The 20,360-nt window shown below is 36.3% G+C and overlaps 1 protein-coding gene across 1 annotated transcript; it reads right to left on the bottom strand.

Annotated features, from left to right (window-relative positions):
* Positions 1-724: 724 nt before the first annotated feature.
* Positions 725-16,903, bottom strand: LOC125224750 (scoloptoxin SSD552-like). The gene is made up of 6 exons (XM_048128201.1): positions 16,785-16,903; positions 15,887-16,005; positions 15,095-15,173; positions 14,759-14,931; positions 7,613-7,710; positions 725-915 (listed from the first exon to the last, which is right to left on the bottom strand). The coding sequence occupies exons 1-6, from the start codon at positions 16,855-16,857 to the stop codon at positions 810-812; spliced, it is 648 nt and encodes a 215-aa protein (XP_047984158.1). The 5' UTR covers positions 16,858-16,903; the 3' UTR covers positions 725-809.
* Positions 16,904-20,360: the final 3,457 nt, after the last annotated feature.

Below are 20,360 nucleotides of genomic sequence, written 5' to 3'. Positions count from 1 at the left end.
AGTTGAATACTCATTAGCACCACTACTCATCAGATAGGTACACGCGCAGTCCTTCAACGATTGTGGTCTTGGCTACAGGCCCTGATGTACATATCTTTGCGAACGCGAGTAACCATTATACAAAACAATATACCAATCATGCATGATATTAATGTAAAATTTCTTGATATAATTTTGTTTGTTTGCAGTAATAACTTCTACAAATTAAAAATAAATTTCTCGTGCAAGAGAAATGAAAAACATTTTTCCAAGGTGACTCTTAAAACTTAGCACAACTTGCACAGTACGAAGTTGTCGAAGCAGTTTAAGCGAAGTACTAGAAACAATACGAAGCTTCATTTAAAACTTGTGGACAAAAAAGAACGGACATCGTGCCCCTTAACGTGGAGTTAAAGTTTCCGGAAAGTTAGGGGCAGACTGTCTCTTGTCTTGGTATTCGAGACACCGGCGGAATGCGAGACTTATTCAGAGCAAAATCGAAGACTTCCTTCTGACTGCAATGCAACGAGGACTAAGGGCATTTTCAAAATTTGGGCCCCCCCAATTAGCGTAAGTCGTTAACAAAAATTAACATGCTGTCAGTTTTGTGACGACAATTAAACATAAAATATGTCTAAAAATTTACTTTTTTCACATTCTCTATGTAGATTATCGCTTTAACTAACACAAAAACAATATTTTTATTGAAATTTTTATTTTATTTATATATCTACGTTCTTTTATTGTTGTGTTAAATAAAGTTATAAACTATTATTTTTATGTAACTAAAGTCTAAGCATATTTAACGATTCTCATTTCCCTGTGTTCCGTCATGTACAGTATCTTCCGTAAGGATTATCACAGGAGCGATTCACGCAGCGGAGATGTCGTGCCGCCCCGTTGCTTTTGTACGGAACTTGACCAAGGATGTTGCCCCTGAAAACGAAACGCACCAGTTATCTAACTATACATGTAACAACTATATTCATTTATATGCTTAATAATACAGAAATAAATTACCTAACCTACAAGATACGTAATTGTAAATATTGTCTAATCACTTCTTGGAGTTGGGCTGAGATGGTCTTTTTGACTTAATTTGTTTTTTATCATGCAGAAACAGAAGGAAAAATGGAATATGGAATATGTAATATCGCTCGCAGACGTTTCTGCATGATAAAAAACAAATTTAGGGTCATTCTTGAGAATTCGATTCTTGATGTCATTCCCTTGGCGTATTTTTTTTAAACAAATTTCTTTATTTTTGTAATAAAATATGAAATTATATTTAATCATAAGTACATTTATCGAATTAAATATATCGAAATAAAAAAAAAGAAAGGAGAAGACAAAATAATGGGCACCTCATTCTTTGAAAAAGAGATAAAAGAGGCGAGACTCTACTTCAGTTTTGCTGGGAGAATAACCTATTTGTAATCAACAGCTTATTCAAAAAACAAGAAAAACATTTATGGACATGGCTCTCGCCGAAAAAGAAAAAGAGTCAAATAGACTATATTTTATCAAACATAAAAGAAAAAGTCGTCAACATCGAAGTAGTGCAAAACCTACAATATCCAACCAAGCGACCACAGGCTGGGGCCCGTTTCTCGAAAGGTACAAGCTTTGTATTACAAGTGCGCGAACTGTCAAATCGTATGGGTTGTCATGGAAACACACTCGTAATACAAGGCTTGTACCTTTCGAGAAACGAGCCACTGGTCAGATGTACATTTCAACTAACCAAAGGCAAAAAATCTAGAGCCAAATATAAAAGTAAGAAATATACACTGAGCACAATGGACGAGCAGCATCGATTTAAAACAGCTCTAGAAGCACAAATTACAAATAAAAACCTAGAAGATGTAAAAAATGTAGAGATGTACTATGGAAAAATCAAGAACGCTATTGAGGAGAGTATTAAATCGATTTCAAGTGACAAATACACTCATAAACAGAAGTTTAGCCTTTCGGACAGTACAAAATTGCTCTTGCAAAGAAGAAACGAGTTAACAAATAAAAAACACTTAAGTAAAGAAGAAAAGAAAGAGAGAAGCTATTTATATAAAAACACCTATAAAATTATCAGAAAAGATATCAAGAGTATAAATTATCTATTATTGAAAAACATTTAAATAAATCAGGCAGTATGAAAAAAGGCTTGAAGGAACTAAGAACCTCAAAAACATGGATCCCGTGCCTGAAAAAGAACTCTACAAAAAACACCGAAACATTTTCAAGGCCAGGTATAATAAGAGAAGCTACAAAATTTTATTCAGATCTGTACTCAGTAAAGTCAACATCACAATCCGAGACTCTACCACACATAGAAAACAATACCACCTTAAAAAGATTTTCACTCCAAGAAATATCAACAAAAATAGAATTTTTGAAGAAAGAAAAAAGTAACGGCCCGGACGGCATTCCAAATGAATTAATCATAGCAGGAAAGCCTATACTAGCGCCATACCAGGCCCCGTAGCCGAATGGCATTTCTCCGACGCCAAACGAAAGCGATACGCCGCTGGCTCTGTCGCACCAATACGCAAGCGCGATAGAGATAGATATCTACTAGCGCTTCGTTTCGTGAGCGTTTCGTGAGCGATTGTGCCATTCGGCTAGCCACCCTGACCTCTCTATTCCATAAAGTATTAGACGAAAAAACCATACCTGACGAATGGGCCAAATCTGACATTGTTCTCCTATATAAAAAGGGAGACCCCTCAGATATTGGCAACTACAGACCAATAAGCTTACAACCAAATCTTTACAAGCTATTTGCTTCCTGTGTGGAAGAACGCCTCGCGGAATATACGGAGAACCACCAGCCAGTAGAGCAAGCGGGCTTTAGAAAAAGTTATTCGACCATAGATCACATCCACTCTCTGGAAATAGTGATAGAGAAGTACTTAGAATTGAACCGTCCGCTCTACCTCGCATTTATAGATTATGCAAAGGCATTCGACTCTATCTCCCACGAAAGCATTATGGAGAGCTTTACAAGAATGCGAAGTACCATCGGAAGCAATTGAAGTTATAAAGGACATATATAAGAAAAGCAAGAGTAAAATAATTTTGGATAAATCAGGATCAGAAATAGACATATTATGTAGGACGTCCGCCAAGGAGACCCTTTATCACCGAGAATTTTTATCACCGTACTTCAAAACAATGAAAAATCTAAAATGGGAAAAGAAAGGTATTTTAGTCAATGGAAAGTATCTTAGCAATCTTAGATTTGCGGACGACATAGTACTCTTCGCAGAAAGTGCGTCACAGTTAGAGTCTATGTTGAAGGAAATTGTAAATGTCAGCTGCGAAATCGGTCTAAATTTAAACACGACAAAAACCAAAGTAATGACAAACCATAAAAAAATCGCCATAAATGTTAGCAACGCCCCTTTGGAATATGTTGAAGAATATATATACCTGGGTAAGCAAATATCCTTTAAAAAGTCTAGACACCTGGATGAACTAACTAGACGTGTAAATATGGCGTGGAACAAGTTTTGGAGCCTGAAAGAAATACTGAAATCAAATACCCCGATAAAACTTAAAAAGCTCGTCTTAGATTCGTGCATCTTACCAACTCTATCTTGCGCATCACAGACATGGATATTCGATAAACACACAAGAAAAAAGATAACAACAACTCAAAGAGCGATGGAGCGTAGCATTCTGAAACTAAGATTAAAAGACAAAAAGAAAAGTGAAGATATAAGAAAAATAACAAAAGTCATAGACGCATTACAACACTGCAAGAAATTAAAGTGGAAATGGGCCGGCCATATTGCTCGTATGAAGAACGATAGGTGGACAAAAAAGACGACCATATGGAGCGGCCCGGTTGGTAAGAGAAAGAGAGGAAAGCCAGTGCAAAAATGGTGCGACGAAATAGTCAACAGAGCGGGCAAAGACTGGACAGAAAAGGCTACCGATAGAGACATGTGGAGAAAAATGGAGGAGGACTTCACTCTGTAGAGAGGTCCTTAATAAAATTAGTTTTAAATGACATTAAAAAAAAATCATAGATTATGTATATTTTAAATTATTAAAAAAAATTGTAGAATTATAAATATATAAATGTAAAGAGATGATGACATGTATATGATATTTTATTAAGGAGTCAAATAAAGGCTTTCCCATCACGGAACAATGGTATTCCGGACCTTTGGGAGGCGTGCGCGGGGCCGAAGCCAACGCGTAGAGACCCTTTCGACACTTTAATGAAATGTAAGGGGTACACCGAGCGGATGTTGCCCTTGCCCATATCATGGGACACACGCAGAGGCAACACCCGCCAGGGTGTAAGGACTATATTTTGAGAGTTAATGGAAATAAAGGCTTTATTATTATTATTTGTTTGTCTTTTCCATATCTCGGGACCATGGGGTCCCGGACCTTTGGGAGGCATGCGTGGGGCCAAAACCAACATCACAGAGGCCCTTTTAGACATTTTAATCTAAAGGCAAGGGATACACGTGGCGGATACCATCCCCGAGCGCACAATATGATACAACCGGAGGTGGTCCCCGCCAGGTGCAAAGACTATTATTGCAGTGCAGCACTTTTGTGCTGCGATGGGAGCTAAGGTCATGGGTTATTGTTTTGAAAGTTGGATGAACTGGTTAACCCTTAAGTTGTGTTTTATCTGTATGGTGGAGCATACACTGCCAAATAGTGAAAAAAGAACCTTAAAACGTTTATGTATGACACGGTATACATTGCCAAATTTAGGTTTTTATTTTATTTTGTTCTGTTTGAGTTTTTTCTTCGGTTTGTGGGAATGAGCACCATATCTTTTTTCTGTTGCCTACAGCATCAGGTGCAAACACGTGGTGGACGCTTGCTTGCACTGGTACCGCTGGCAAATGCCGCTTCTGATTGCATCGTCTTTGCACAAAACTTACCACAGTGATCTGCATAAAGTGTAACATTCGTTTGTGTTTTGTGGCTGGCAAAAATAATAGAAATTGTCATTTAGAATACCACACTAAACAATAATTTCCGCCACTATGTTCCATTTCAAAATGTATACTTTTATACTTACCTAGTTTTTTTTGCTAGTATTTTTTTTTTTTGAGAACCAGGAGTTGTTTTTCAAAATTTTTTTCAATTTGTTTTAGTTTTTTACCAGAGTTTTGTTTTCTTTTTTTAGAAATGATATGGATTATTCCATTCTATGTCATTTAATAAATAAACCTTTTTGTAATTTCCTAAAAAACTTGTTTTTTTTCCACAAAAAAATATCCCTAATTTGGCAGAGTATGACGTGACATACGTTGTTTTTTTTCCAAAATAAAGATTCCAGATTTTTTTTTATATTTTTTTAAGATTTATTAGAACCCTACAAGCCCGTTCAAATATAAAAAAACATAAGATTTAATTTTTTTTTTGCCTGCCAAATTAAGGGTTAAAGGGCTATGGGAGGAGACTATCGGACACCTGCCGTGACAATTTAGTCTCACAATTGTAAAAGGCAAGCGGTGACTCGCCAACTCATTGAGTAGGCCCTGCAAAACGGCCGCACGCACGGTGCGACAACAGAGCAACACTTGAGAGTGGCTAATTATTATTACATTTATCGAATAGGCATCACTTTTAATGAATACCGTCCAAAAAGCTTAGTAAAATTATCACTACCCTGTTTGAAATCAGAGGGAATGAGAACCAGGGGAATGAAAAAAAAAGTATGTTTTTTGTCGATTTTGCAGAAACTGTATATATTTACCGTCATAGCTCAGAATTCTTACGACTTGTCATGTCGTCCCCGCGATATCGGGAGCGTTACGGACGCTTATTAGGCACGGCAAAAATACATTCATGCCCCAGTTAGATTATGTGGTACTTTAATAGAAAAAAAGATAGTTTGATGATTTATTTCAATGTTACGGGTACTTTTTTCCCGAGGACGGGGAAAATTTACACTTTCAAGAATCACCCTTTAGTATGGGTTAATAGGTTAGTACATACGAGCCCCAATGCAAATGATATCGTCTAGTATGAAAAAAATATTATGTCCTAACTTCGACCTCAAAATTCAGGATGAATTAGATGATTAGTAGAACATGTAGCATAAAAACAAGAGAGCTTATAATGCATATTTTATTTATTCAAAACATAAATTAACAATTTTCCTCACTAGTAAACAAAAAAACATAATTTCACCAAATGTAACACTCGCAAAAATGTTCGTCTTCAGCGTAGCCGATGCAGAAAAGAACAACTACCACTTGGTGGCGTCACCTTTTGCATCTAAAACGGCCTTCATTCTGAGCGGCATTGTATCTACCAACTGTCTATACTCAGGGGTTATTCCATTCCAGACACTCACAAGTTTCTCCTTAAAATCAGCTTTGGATTTAGAAGGATCTTTTCGCAACTTTTTCTTCATTTACCACTACAAAGTTTTTATGGGAGACAAGTCTGGACTGCTGGATGGCCATGATATGGTAGGAATTTGTTTTTGTTTGAGCCACTCCATCGTTGTCTTGCCAGTATGACATAAGGCACCATCTTGTTGAAAAGTAAATCCATTTATATACTTGAACTTTCTTATAGACGGTAGTGAACTCTATTCCAAGATGCTTTTGTATTTCTCTGCATTGACGGTTCCATCTATAAATTGCAGACATCCCACACCCTGTGCCGACATACAGCCCCAAATCATTTAAAGATGCTGGAAACTACACCTTGCGTTCAAGACAGTCTTTGTGAAATGCATCTCCTTTTTCTTGAATGACTTTACTTCGTTCATCGCCAACTATGACCTCAAATTTGGATTTGTCGCTCCATATTATTTTTCGCCACTGATCGGCAGTCCAGTTTCTGTACTTTTGTGCAAATTTCAACCTGTTAGTTTTCTGCTTTTGAGTAAGTAATGGTTTCTGTTTAGCGGTGTGAAAACCGAAGCCCATTATTTTCATTACTGTCTTTCAGGTATCGACTGAAATGTTTATTTTGATCGCGTCATGCCATAGTTAGGTAAGTTCTCCTGCTCTTGCATGACGATTTTTCCTGATGATGCTCCTCAAAATCCTGTTTTCTCTTTGGCAGTTATTCTTCGACGGCCAGATTTATTTAAACAGGAGACGGTTCCGTGTTTTAGTTGATGCTGGATGATTGTATGCGCCGTAGATCTGGCAAAAAAAGGTCTTCGAATATTTTGGAACGTAGATTTGCCGCTATTGTTACTGGAAATTATAATTTTCCTCACTGATTCAGGCACCGACTTACCTCTTGCTATTTTGGTATAAAAATGTTGTAGAATAATTATATTTTTTACAGAATTTACCTTTTTATGTAGCCATATATCATATCAGACGATTTATAATATTATTAATTCAATTTAAAATATTATTGGAAATTGAGACTCCAGTGCCTGTTAAGATCTATTCTTACGGGTAGATGTTTGCTATAACGCTACCCTAAAAGGTTGAAGTTGACTAGACGATAATTGATTGGGGGAAGGAAAAGATAAATTTGCACACATCTAGCGCTACCCTAAGGCCTCCGAATTGAGGGAAGGCGTGGCCTCCGTGGTGCAGTCCTGCCGGAGGTGTGAATTTTTCCATTTTTCCTTTAATTTAAAAATATGTTAGTTAAACAAACAATATTCTTATCAACAACTTACGCGGGCCCATAGTGACAAATTATCATCGTAGTGGTCCATCCGTCTTCTTTCTTCTGCGCGATCCCGCAGCCAACGTGGGTGGATTCGGCCCAAACCATCTGAAATCAAAACGTTGGGATCTATTTGGATAAATCATGGATTTGAAACTTATTCTTTAGAATGCTTTTATTTAAAAGACAATACATGGAAAAGTAGGATTGTGTGCTGCTATTAAATTTGACCAGCAGGTGAGAAATCACCTGCTATGAGAAGGTCAGTAACCAAGAGTACAATTTTTTGGACTCCGTAACGTATCGTAAGTATCTATCTCTATCGCACTTTTGTGTGCGACAGAGCCAGTTTCGTATCGTTCACCATGGAGCGCTAGCCATGCAAGTACGGATTTGTCCGTGGGATCTGCCCGACAGATGTGTCTGGCGGACGCATCCGTCCATGTGTGGCGAAAAATACATACAGATTTGTCTGCCACTGCATCATTATCCGCGGACAAATCCGTACGTGTACCTAACTATTATAGCTACTTGGCTAGCTACTGACTCTTTGCGATGGGGTCGATAATGTTTTTATTATTTCTATACAACAGTTTTTCTGTTCCATTGTTCATTAAATACTACAAAGCGAAATGATTATAACGGCAGTTTTTCAAGAATTAAGTCAAAACCAAATAAAAATAAATGAAATGTTATTTCTTTCAACCGTGCGAATATAAACCTTAAGCAGGTAACCGAACGATGCAATTAATAAAATGTTTGAGGCAATTGACAACATACGGCCAGCCTTCCTAGATTGTCATGCCTATACAGGTGTCGGTGTGTGGCTCCTACCTACCTAGTAAACGGTTTGGTTACCTACCTAGATTGCCAAATGTTTTTAGGTACCAAAATGTTATTTGAGTTTATGTGTAGTGGGTTTATAAAATTGATTTATTATTTACATAAATCACAGCCCGGAATCATTACAATAATTTTCGTCCAACCAAAAGAAATGATATTTATTTTTAATTAGTGAAGTTACCATCTACCTGTTGGTTGGTTTAATACACAAAATTATGTGATGTTGCTAAATTTATGAATGGTTAAGCTATTTACCTAAATAACGCATTTACTTGAATGATAAAATGTTGTACAACCATCACACTTAAATGTCCTATGGTAGCATTAGTCGATGTTTGAGAGTAAGGTGAAAACCAAAACAAACTAGATAAATACTTACCTAAGTATACTTCCTTACAGGGGTGAATTTACGTAAAAGTAACGTAAGTCACGACTTCATTAAGTGGTTATTTGAACTACAGCTGCAAATGAAAGGATCTATGCATATGTCGGGAAAGTAACACTTATTTAGAGATAGATTATCACTTGAATGTGAATCTTGAATTGATTGAACATGCCATAAAATCGTGACTAATACTCTTGTCGCGGATTGACTTACGTAAACATTCCTAACGCCGATTTCGAGCAGTTTTATCTGAGTATTTAATTACTTAAAAACCAGAAAACTAGATGGGTTCACATTAAGTGCTAAATCTTCTTCCTCCTACCCTTATCCCACGTTATGTGGGGTCGGTACAACACGTCTTCCTCTTCCATTCTCCTCTATCTTTCGTCATCTCAACACTCAAATCTTTCTTCCTCATATCCTCTTTCACACAATCCATCCAGCGTTGTTTGGGTTTACCCCTCCCTCTCCATCCATCAACCTTCATCTCCAACATTCTTTTGCCTATATGACATTCATCCCTCCTCATTACATGACCGAACCACGCCAACCTGCCACTCCTCATCTTTTCCGTTATAGGCGCAACTTTCAAACTTCCCCTAATATACTCATTCCTGATCCGATCCATTCTGGTCACTCCACACATCCATCTCAACATTCTCATTTCCGCTACGTGCACTCTCCTTTCATCCTCCACCTTTGTTGCCCAGCATTCAGATCCATACAATACAACAGGCCTCACAATCGTCTTGTAGATTTTCCCCTTAAGTTTAAGGGGCATCCGTCGATCGCATGTTGTCCCTGAGACCTGTCGCCATTTCATCCATCCCGCATTTATTCTATTTTTCACGTCACGGTCGATGCTTCCGTCATTTTGGAATAATGACCCAAGGTACCGGAAGTCGGAGCAGACTGGTAGGTATACACCATCTAAGGCAATAGGGGAAAAACTGGATAGACCACCGAAATCGCAGAACATATGTTCAGTTTTGGTTCTACTGATTTTCAGTCCCACACTTTCCAGTCTTTCTTGCCATTTTCCCAGTCTGCTCTGGACCTCAAGTGCATTTTCCCCAACAAGAACAATGTCATCGGCGAACAGCATACACCAGGGTGCTTCCTCCTGTATGTCCGATGTCAGAGCATCCATAACCAGGAGGAACAAATAAGGACTTAAAGCCGACCCCTGGTGTAGACCTACCGCCACATTGAACTTGTCGGTGACTCCAGCTTCAGAGTGCTAAATATACCTACTTATAATAAATAAAGAAATATACACCCTGTTGTTATTGGATTACGTTAACTTAAAAAAAAAAGAGATTCATTACATCAAATACAATTAATTTATCTATGAAACTAGCGTCGTAATTCTTGCGGTTATCGAGTTAAAAAAAAAAAGTGCTGAATACAAAAATTCCTAATGTTATTTGTTTTGACATATGCCGTCAATCACTTGACTCTAACTTGAATGTTATTCTTAAGGGTTCCTCACAATAATAAATTAATTTATTATGTATGAAAAGGATGAACATTTTTTATTGCATATTTACCTAAAAGTAATATACAGGAGGGTTCTTGATAATGAACCTAACGACGTGTCAAATTTAACGAAAAAAAAAAACACGGTATAGAACAAAAAAAAAATACATTTTTGAAGCACTTATGATAAGCAGTTTCCATCTAAGTATTAAATTACTTTGTCAGTAAAGTCGGCAGGAAAAAAAGAGGCATTAAACGGATATGCAACTCTGTACATTCAATTGTATCGAACATTTAATTGGCACCTAAGTACTATGAAACTTTATGCCATTTGTGGCTGAAAATAAGGCATTAAATTGCGAATTTGGAAACAGCAGATTACAGAATCTGGACATTTAATTGTCATGTGTGTGAATTGGATAACAGAAATTCTGGTTATTAAGCTAGTTAGTACAGCAGATTACCGAATCTGGACATTAAATTGTCATGGAAAAAAAAACCTACTGGTAACAGAATAACAATGATCTGACCTGTACAGTGTGCACGGCTCATTGAAAGCAGATAAAATGTATCTGGTCATTAATTTGACATGACTTTAGCCTTACGAGGATAAATATAGATATATGTGGAGCCAGCAGATTACTGAATCTGGACATTTAATTGTCATGTAAAATAAATGAAAAAAAAAAAACATACTTACCTTGGTTAAGGCAGATATATTTATCTGGTCATTAAATTGTTGTAAACATAGTTAAACAGCAATTTAAAAAAAAAAAAAAAAACGTGCGCTTAAATGACGCTTAGATCAGATGATAAATGCTATCTGAGCCTTCAATTGTCATAATAGTAGATTGACGTCGGTCAATAAATATCATTAAATTGAAACCGAAATAAATTACACATATGAAAGAAAAAAATACCAAGGCATCCAGTGCCTGAGAGTCTGAGACAACTACCCCAGTAAAACACTCAAGTACAATGACTGAGTACTTTGAGATAGCATAAGTTGAAATGTTTTCAATATAATATATTTTGACTTGTGTTAGTTAGGATCATTAAATTGATTGGGTACAGGTTGCCCCAAGAAAGTCCAGTATGGCTTCTTAATTGTCGTTGGAGGCATTTGACAGCGAAGGTGATCCTACATCAGTAGGAGTTCGGTGGGAGCGCTGGAAAAGAGCACTCTTTATATACCTAGATGCCGCTAACGTCAATCAGAGTGAAAAGAGTGAAAAAAATAAATAAATAAAGACAGTTCATTGGTTTGACATTGCATTGTATATAAAAAAACACGTAGTGGTGCAGCTGAATTGAATAAAATTAAGCGAACGCTTGATACATTTCAACAACGCGGAAAAAAAAGAAGTTGCTAACTCTGCTTACCGTCAACAAGGCTTTGTCAGTATGGGTGACCTCAAGAGAAAGACATGCCTATTTAAGTTGATCTATGATAGATTTTCAAAGACAATCTACGTCAGTTGAAAATCATTACAAAAATATATTGGTACTGAAGGTACTCGTTATCAGTTAGGGTAATAGGTACATACTGCAGAGATTCATGTAGGTGAATCTCATACAAGTCAGGTGTCCAGTTAAAACAAATAAACTAATGGATCTGTGAGCCTCTATTGAACTAATATAGAAAAAAAAATAAGAAATAAAAATGCTGAACTTTTTTGCGTAATTTCACGGGAGGATATTGAAATGTGTCTGTCTTTCGTGAATACATATTAAATTTGTATAAGATTTTCCAAGCGAACTAGTAACCTAAGTTTGTAAATTTATAAAATAAATCTCACTAGTGACCTTATTTCGTCTGGTCAAGAAAATGAACAAAAGGACAACAATCAGCGGCTGAATCAGCTTTGTCTGTAGTGATTGTAAAATGTTAAATAATCACAGATTTCAATGCTTCACGTCAATTATCTAGGTACCTAACTACTTACAATGCACATTATTTAGAAGTTAGGGAACATGATTCTATTCTATATATAAATGGATTGATAGACGGATGGATGTGAAGTTAAGGGTACAACTGAGAGAAATTTGCCTTGTGAATCTAACAAACTCGTCTTGTTGCGTGTTTATTAATATTAATTTGTACGAACCAAACAACAAGGTCAAACTTGTTAAAATATATTTAATTGAATCAGCCAAACATATGTTTAAATCAATATGTGACATGTGCTTCTACAAAATCGACTTGTTGGTTTAAATAAAAGATTGGTTAAAAAAAAAAAAACAATAATATTTCCTCCCACGAACGCTCCGGCTGTGGAATGAGCTATGTCAAGGTATTCCCCGATGAACTACAGTATGGGGTTCTAAAAAAAAAAAGGAGTATACAAGTTTCTAATGGGTCGACGACGCGCATGTGACACCCCTTGAGTTGCAGGCGTCCATAGGTTACGGTGACCGCTTTCAATTAGGAGGCCCTATAACTGTTTGCCACCGACGTGGTATAAAAAAAAATGTAGAAGGAAGTGTAACTACACTTAACAACATCAAAGTTGTAGTTGGAATGAAAGAACACGTAGGCGCAATTTTAACAAAAAAAAAAAAAATAGAAATGTTGAACGAACATTAAATCTAGTTGTTTTTCTCTCCGTGTGACACATAAATAAACGCTGAGTCTGTCAAGATAAAACATCTCCTGAAGGAATTTAAAGACACAGCTGCAAAAACAAATTCAAATCGTGGTACCTGGGGAGAAACACTGTGCTTACCTACTACGAGGTAGTTACCTCGTAGTTCGATGAGCTGTATAAGTATTCTGTTACTCCTGTTACTCCGGTCAATTTCAGTATGACTTGATGCCTTGTAAATGGGCATGCTGATTTGTTCGGTTAACAGCGCAAAGAAAGTAAATGAAGGAGATAATATTTGGGTAATAATTTAGATAATATTTTATCAAAGGAATGGAATGCACTCCCACCATAGATGCTCCCAGAAAAATACGACCTCGGTCTCTTTAAGATAAAAGTGAATATGCTAAGTATTACTGAATCGGTGAGCTCCATCTTCGACTATATCTTCACCTTCCATCGGGTGTGACTATGGTCAATCGCCAATCAGCCAAAAAAAAAAAAGTGGTTTTGTAATTTCTTTAATAATCATATTATAAAATAGCCTAGCCTAAGAGTTAAGATCTTAAGATAGATAAAAAAAAAAAAATAATAATAAAAAAAAGATGTTGATAAAATACTTTAAAAGAAAAGTCTTATCTAAAATATATACATACTGTGTAGATATAAATCGGATGTTAGTATAATTGGGTCAATTGGGTAAGCACTTCTTAAATAGTATATGAACAGCTATCTATTTTAGAAAATTAATCGTTGATTACTTTGTGTGGTACAAAGTATCTACGAGAAAGAAAGCTGATCATGATGAAACAAAATCAATAAAACGATAAAGTGGATACGTGACCCTGAATAGGATTTTAATGCATATTCTATATAGTATCTCTATGTATTACAATGCAATGAATCACGAGCCCTTTCGATCCAGAAAAAAAAACAGTAGACAGTAAAAGTTTTAATAACTATGCACTGCAATTTATAATTAAATTTATGAGTAGATCTAACTAAACATTATAATATCCGTAAGTATTATGAATTGCATTAGATGAAATGAAAAATGAAATAAATGTTTATTCAAAAACTAAACCTACAACTAAATTTATCTTCTGCCAAACCAGAGTATGGTTTGTCGGCAGACGAGGCTCCAGATACATTAGGTTCTATAACTAAATACTTATATGTACTATTTACTAGTTACTAGCAATAATAGGTGCATATAATGAAGTATAGGGCCGATACAATCAGTTATCAATGTTATCATCAATAATTACCTAATATACATTAGACGCCTGACAAGCGACCTATTAAAAAAAAAAAAAAATAATGTAAATCAAATAATTTTAATGCTGACGCGAGAAATGTGCGATGCTTGCATTGTACAATTATATTGTATGCTATTGAAGAAAGAAAAAAAAAACAATCATATATGAATATTAAAAAAAAAAAAAATGTACTATCTAGTTTTCAAAACAGTCTGAATTGAAAAAGGTAACAGATTTAAAGAAGAAGGAGTGAGACTGACATCTAGGAATTGTAGTTAATAAAACACACAAGTATGTTTGAGTATACACTGCAGGTGGTGGTGCAGCGTCCGCTCTGAGTCAACCCTCAGACCGGAATGTCCTAAACATATGACTAAAGATAGAAAATTAATCCCTAATTATAACTACTTCACATACAGTACTAAGTGGTAAAGACGGAGATGATCAAGTTAGGAATGACGAAAGTGGGCAGACAATTAGAAGAAACGTAGTTCATTAAAAAGAAAAAAAAAAAGATACACGGCACAGCATGGCAAGTATACCAACCCGATGTATATAGTGTAATAGCGTGACATTATACATATTATCTATAAGGATTTCATTACCTGTGTGTAATGTCCGATACCAGGGGGCAAAGTTAGGCCGTATGGCTCAAAATTGTATTTTGTGTGCTCGTCAAACCAGAAGTCCAAGGTTTCCTCGATGTTAGGTACATGGGACGGCTCTGGGATGTTATTTATAAACATATTTTCACCAATCTGGCTCCATCTTTGTGACTCTGAAAACAGAACAAAATAAAATGTTGAAAATTGAAATTTATAGTCAAGATGCGAGTTGATTGGAGATATTTCGATAACTAAAACATTTCATCAGTCAACTCAATTTGGACAATTTATTAAACCATATCTTATCATAACTGATATGCGTAAAAACTGATTTACCAACAATCGTTTGACTGTGGCCGAAAATTCCATGTTCAGCCCGACTCGCTGCTTTTTCTGCAAGTTCGTCGTCCCATACCTGAAATTATAACATGCGTAACAAATATACATTAGTTAATTATGCTTTGGTCAGTTTTATTCAGTCTCCAGACAGGACCAATGAGTTTTTCGGAACTTATGTGCGAAATGTCATTTGATACTTGCCGGTCGCTTTTCGGTGAAGGAAAACATTGTGAAACCGGACTAATTCCAAAAAGGCCTAGTTATCCTTCGGGTTGGAAGGTCAGATGGCAGTCGCTTTCGTAAAACTAGTGCTTACGCCAAATCTTGGGATTAGTTGTCAAAGCGGACCCCAGGCTCCCATGAGCTGTGACAAATGCCGGGTTAATGCAACGAGTATGATGATGACAGTCTCCAGACAGGAACAGAAAGTTTTAAAACTGATAAATGTGAACTTAGAGTGTATAAGGGAGGTTGGAAAGGGTAGACCCCGTCAAATTTGGCCTCGTCAGGATCACCTCAAAATGGCGAGCGTGTATGACGAATATCATGAAAATGAAGGAAGCTAAAGAGGTACGTATGTAAAATAGGTCAGGACCATTGGGCGGTGAGAGTGGAGGATCTCCATGAGCGAAAGCTGACGCTTGAATCTCATTTTGGGATATCGCGCGCGCCGAGTGTAATAGCTAGTAAGTCAGGATCGTAGCAAGTGCAAATCTGTGATCTCTTCATACTCCGAGAAGCTGGCATGACTATATTATGTTATGTATGTAGGTAAGTAAGACAGCTTACCATGTACTTCATATTAGAGGCCGTAGGCTGCCGCGGCACGGCGCCGCGCGCCACCTGTTGACGACGAACGTTGTGTCCGTCCACGAACTGCTTTATTTGAGCACACGATAACTGCGTTCCTGGAAGTAAATGTTAACGTTGTAAATGTGTCAACAAGAAGAATAAAAAGTAGATATTTTAGTTAGCTTTAATAATGATAATAACGATATATTTATCGACTTGTATTGTAGTTAATTACTAATTATGTATTATTGACGTGTAAATTGGTTTTACAAATAAAATATTATGATTATGATTATTATGATTATGACTCTTTGACTAAATTTAGAATGTTCCTAAATGCGAGCCAGGCGAGTGGTTTAACTAAACTGGTTGTAACCAATTTAAAAGGGATTGATTATTCTAAAGCATTTAAAATTCGCATGAACTTTGAAAAGGATTATTTAAGCAGTCAACAGGAGGTAAAAACTAGGTGGTTTTTGAGTTATTTAAAAGGGATTGAGCATTTAAAATTCGCATGAACTTTTTATTTGCCTCGAAAAAAAAATCTTCCGATTGTAAAAAAAGGACATGCATTAGAGCGGACCAAACGGACGATTCCAACATAAAATATGTACCTGCCGCATATCCTTACAATCATTTTAATACTGTCGTACAATTACACTAAAATATCTAAATTATACATACACACATATAATGACGCCTGTATCCCATAATGGGGTAGGCAGAGCACATGAACTACAGTTTCAGTGCCACTCTTGGCAAAAAGGGGTTGAAAGAAATCCAAATTGTGGCATTGCAGTGACAGATTGCCAGCCTCTCGCCTACTTACGCCACAATTTAACCCATATCCCACCAAATTATAATTTTAAAAACCCATGTAAATAATAAAACTTACTCTGTGGATTAATAGCACTGTCACTGATATGAAAAAATACCGAAAACACAGTAAACAGAGACATAAACATCATTGTATTATTTTATATTATACCCAACAACGTCTACCAGCAATCTTAGGCTGATATGGAATGTTATGAGGATGGGGACAGGACATACTGGTATCGGTACCACCAGGTATTACTCACACTGGCCGGTTAGATTCAGGTCAAAAAAATGTTTTGTTGCTTTCAAAAGCTCTTCCAGTTCTGTATAAAGAAATTGAAGATGATTTGATACGATCAGTAAGATTTTGATAAATATAGTAGGTACCTATAATATCGAAACATAAATAAAATAATAATAGTTTCCATGTATCATTACATGTAATTTTTATTTGTGAATTATCAATGATACTGTACCATGATAAGGTTTATCATAAATGATTTATATATAAATCAATCGGATCTGAATGTGAATACCGTTTTAGGCTCCAGTGTGCGTAGCCGAATGCACAAACGCTCACGATAATATCTCTTTCGTAGGTATCTATCTCTATCGCTCTTGCGTATTGCACGACAGAGCCAGGCGTTTCGATTTCGTTTCGCGGCGTTTCGATTTCGTTTCACGAAACGCTCACGAAACGAAGCGCTAGTAGATATCTAATCGCGCTTGCGTATTCGGCGTATCGCTTTACGGAAATGCCATTCGGCTACGGGGCCAGGAGTTATGAACCCATATGATATCGGATATCGAAATCTAAATTTCGTTATTTTATAATCTGCCTCTTTTTCCTCGACCGAGAAAAATGATAATCGAAATTTCAGATTATTGGTGTCTAGCCTTTTTATTTTATACTTATCGTCAGTAGATGATAAGCAGTCACCGTAGCCTATATAATATATGTAGTCGGCAACGCGCACTTTTTTTTCTCTGCAACGTTTTCTGCAAGTAATTCCACTTCCCCAGTTGGACTCTGCTCTGGGTCTGGAATGATATGCACTGTGCAGACCATTTGAATGAGGCACAGAACTAGATTTAAATAGAAGAAACAAGTTCATCTATTTGTAGGTATAGGTAGGGGCCGAGCGTGTCACATTTTGTACTGAAGTTGTTACTTGCCTGTGATTTTAAATATGTCTCAGGCACCTGAGTGTTCATAATTTTTGTGTTGTTGCAATTAAATATCACGTACCAAGGCATTTTTAATATTTTTGTTGCCTTCAACTTACAAAAATTGACGCCTGAAAGCTGCAAGCTGCGATAAAAGACGGACATCTCAGTGGATTTTACTGTTCATTTGACACGCTAATAATCTTTGGAATGAGGTGTTTACTGTATCAAAGCAAGATATACAATGTAAACCATATCCAATTGTGATAACAGAATCGCACGGGATGCGGGATGCGAGCCTTCTCAGCCTTCCTCGTATATCAGGAAAGTCCCGTACAACACGATACTAAATATGGATTCACTCAAGCGTTGGTAAAACCAGTTAGGAAATAAAGGAAACAAATCATTATAAAAAAGATACAGTTTTCCCTAATATACCTGTATATAATTGCACCAATAAGAAGTCGGTAGTTAAGAAATAGCAGTAGATTCCATTGAAATCCCAATGATCTGAGCCGTCATTTTGCCTAAGGTACAGCGTGACAAATCTCGACTGGAGGGCAAATGGAACCGGTCCATTTTTTTCATGTTTTACAATGTTTGCATTATTAAATAGAGTGTCCACCGGTTATATATGGTAGGCATGTTCAGTGGATACATCATGTAGAACTCATCATAGTGTAATAATGAAAAAAATGATCAGTTACATTGGCCCCCACGTCGAGATTTGCTTTCTGATTATACATATATTATTATAGGCGTCCAGTTTGCAGATATAATTGATTATTTCACCCTCTTTCCTCGCATGTTCATATGTAATTGCTTTTATTTTAGTCATACAAAACATGTTTATACTTTGAAAAAGGTAATGAGTCGTAAACAGAATGAAATGGAACGCGTCTGTTTCGAAGTCTCGTTCATAACGATTCGCCATATTTCGATTAGCTTATTCCGATTGAATTAAAATGTAGGTTTTATAGTATTAAACAATCGTCCCAAATCGTAAATGTTTATGTTTTTTAACCTCGATTACAGTCATTACCAAGTTTAAAAGCAAAGATAAGTGATGATTTAATAAATTCGTTTTATTTCGTTGTAGTAGTGTAAATTCTCAATAAGTCTGCTTACTACTTAAATAATGCTACTTGCATCAAAGACATAATGTACTTTTATAGCTCCTATAGACAAATAAAGTTTAAGAAAAACACGTACGTCGGAACCATCAAGAGAAATGTTCGGATCGCTTAGATGGCGCTACACGTTTGGATGATTTGGATGAATATTTGTCAATTTTAACACGTGTTAAGTTAAGAATATGGACCAAATTGTTAAAACGGAGGGTCAAAAGTTTCAATCCTATGTCGAGAGGTGGCAGTCTACGCACTGTGACTACACATTTTACTTTAACAGTAATTCTCTATATATGTAGTCGATCCTCATTGCTCGACTGCTCGTGCGTATACATTCAGAAGCTGCGTAAAAACTGCGCTATGTCGTTTTTGTGTATATTCGCGAAAATTCGTTTATCGGCCAAACATCACGGCGTTGAATCGAAAAAGGTCAATTTGCATATTCATGGACGCACGAGTTAGTTTTAAAATCGTTTACTGAAATAATACAGGCCTGTGTTCAAAACTTTAATATTATTTTAGATTAGACCATTTGCCGTAGCACACTTATTTGTTGACGATAGTTGGTCATGCATGCGAAAAGCATATTATTGATATCTATGTACAGTACTAAAGTAAGGAAGGATGCTAAAAAAGATAAAAATTCGTTTAGTTGCAATAAACGTTTACATCCATATGTGCATAGCCTAATTATTATTAACACAAGTTTCCAGGGGTCTCCGCACAAGGCTAGGCCTGTACCGCGGGAGACCAGTATTGCATTTGTATGTCATGATCATAAAAGCTAGAAAACATATTAACTATATAATTAAAATACAGTGTGAACAATTATTAAACATTGATTCTGTTGCCCAAAATATTACAGTTTACAGAAGTTATTTTAAAGTATGATTATAATTAAATTATTATAAAATTACCCATTGAAGTAACTGCTGGAAGGAATAAAACGTAAGCTAAGCTTTAGAGCGTTTCATATCATCCGATCCGATATCGGATGTAGGGAGCTACTGAGCTAGGGAGGATGTCAAAGGCAAAAATCAAAGATGGCGCCTTTAATGTATAGGTGCTACATCCGAAATCGTATCGGATAATGTGAAAACGCACTTACGCTTAGGTACAAGAACTGTATATCTATTAATATAGAAAATATGTCAATCTTGTTACAACTTGTAACATAAAAGCACTTCATAACAAATGTATGGCCCGTATTGTTCAGTGACCCATGTTTTTCCCTTATGTAAAATATACCTTTGACTTGATACTTGTAAGGTACCTATATATTTTCTTTGAAGTTTATTCAGTAGAACGACTTTAAGAGATCACGAACAATCCATTGACGTTACCTTCCAGTCGTG

The sequence above is a fragment of the Leguminivora glycinivorella genome, chromosome 3, assembly GCF_023078275.1.
Source record: "Leguminivora glycinivorella isolate SPB_JAAS2020 chromosome 3, LegGlyc_1.1, whole genome shotgun sequence".
NCBI classification, from domain to species: domain Eukaryota; kingdom Metazoa; phylum Arthropoda; class Insecta; order Lepidoptera; family Tortricidae; genus Leguminivora; species Leguminivora glycinivorella.
This window is presented reverse-complemented; position numbering and strand designations above follow the sequence as displayed.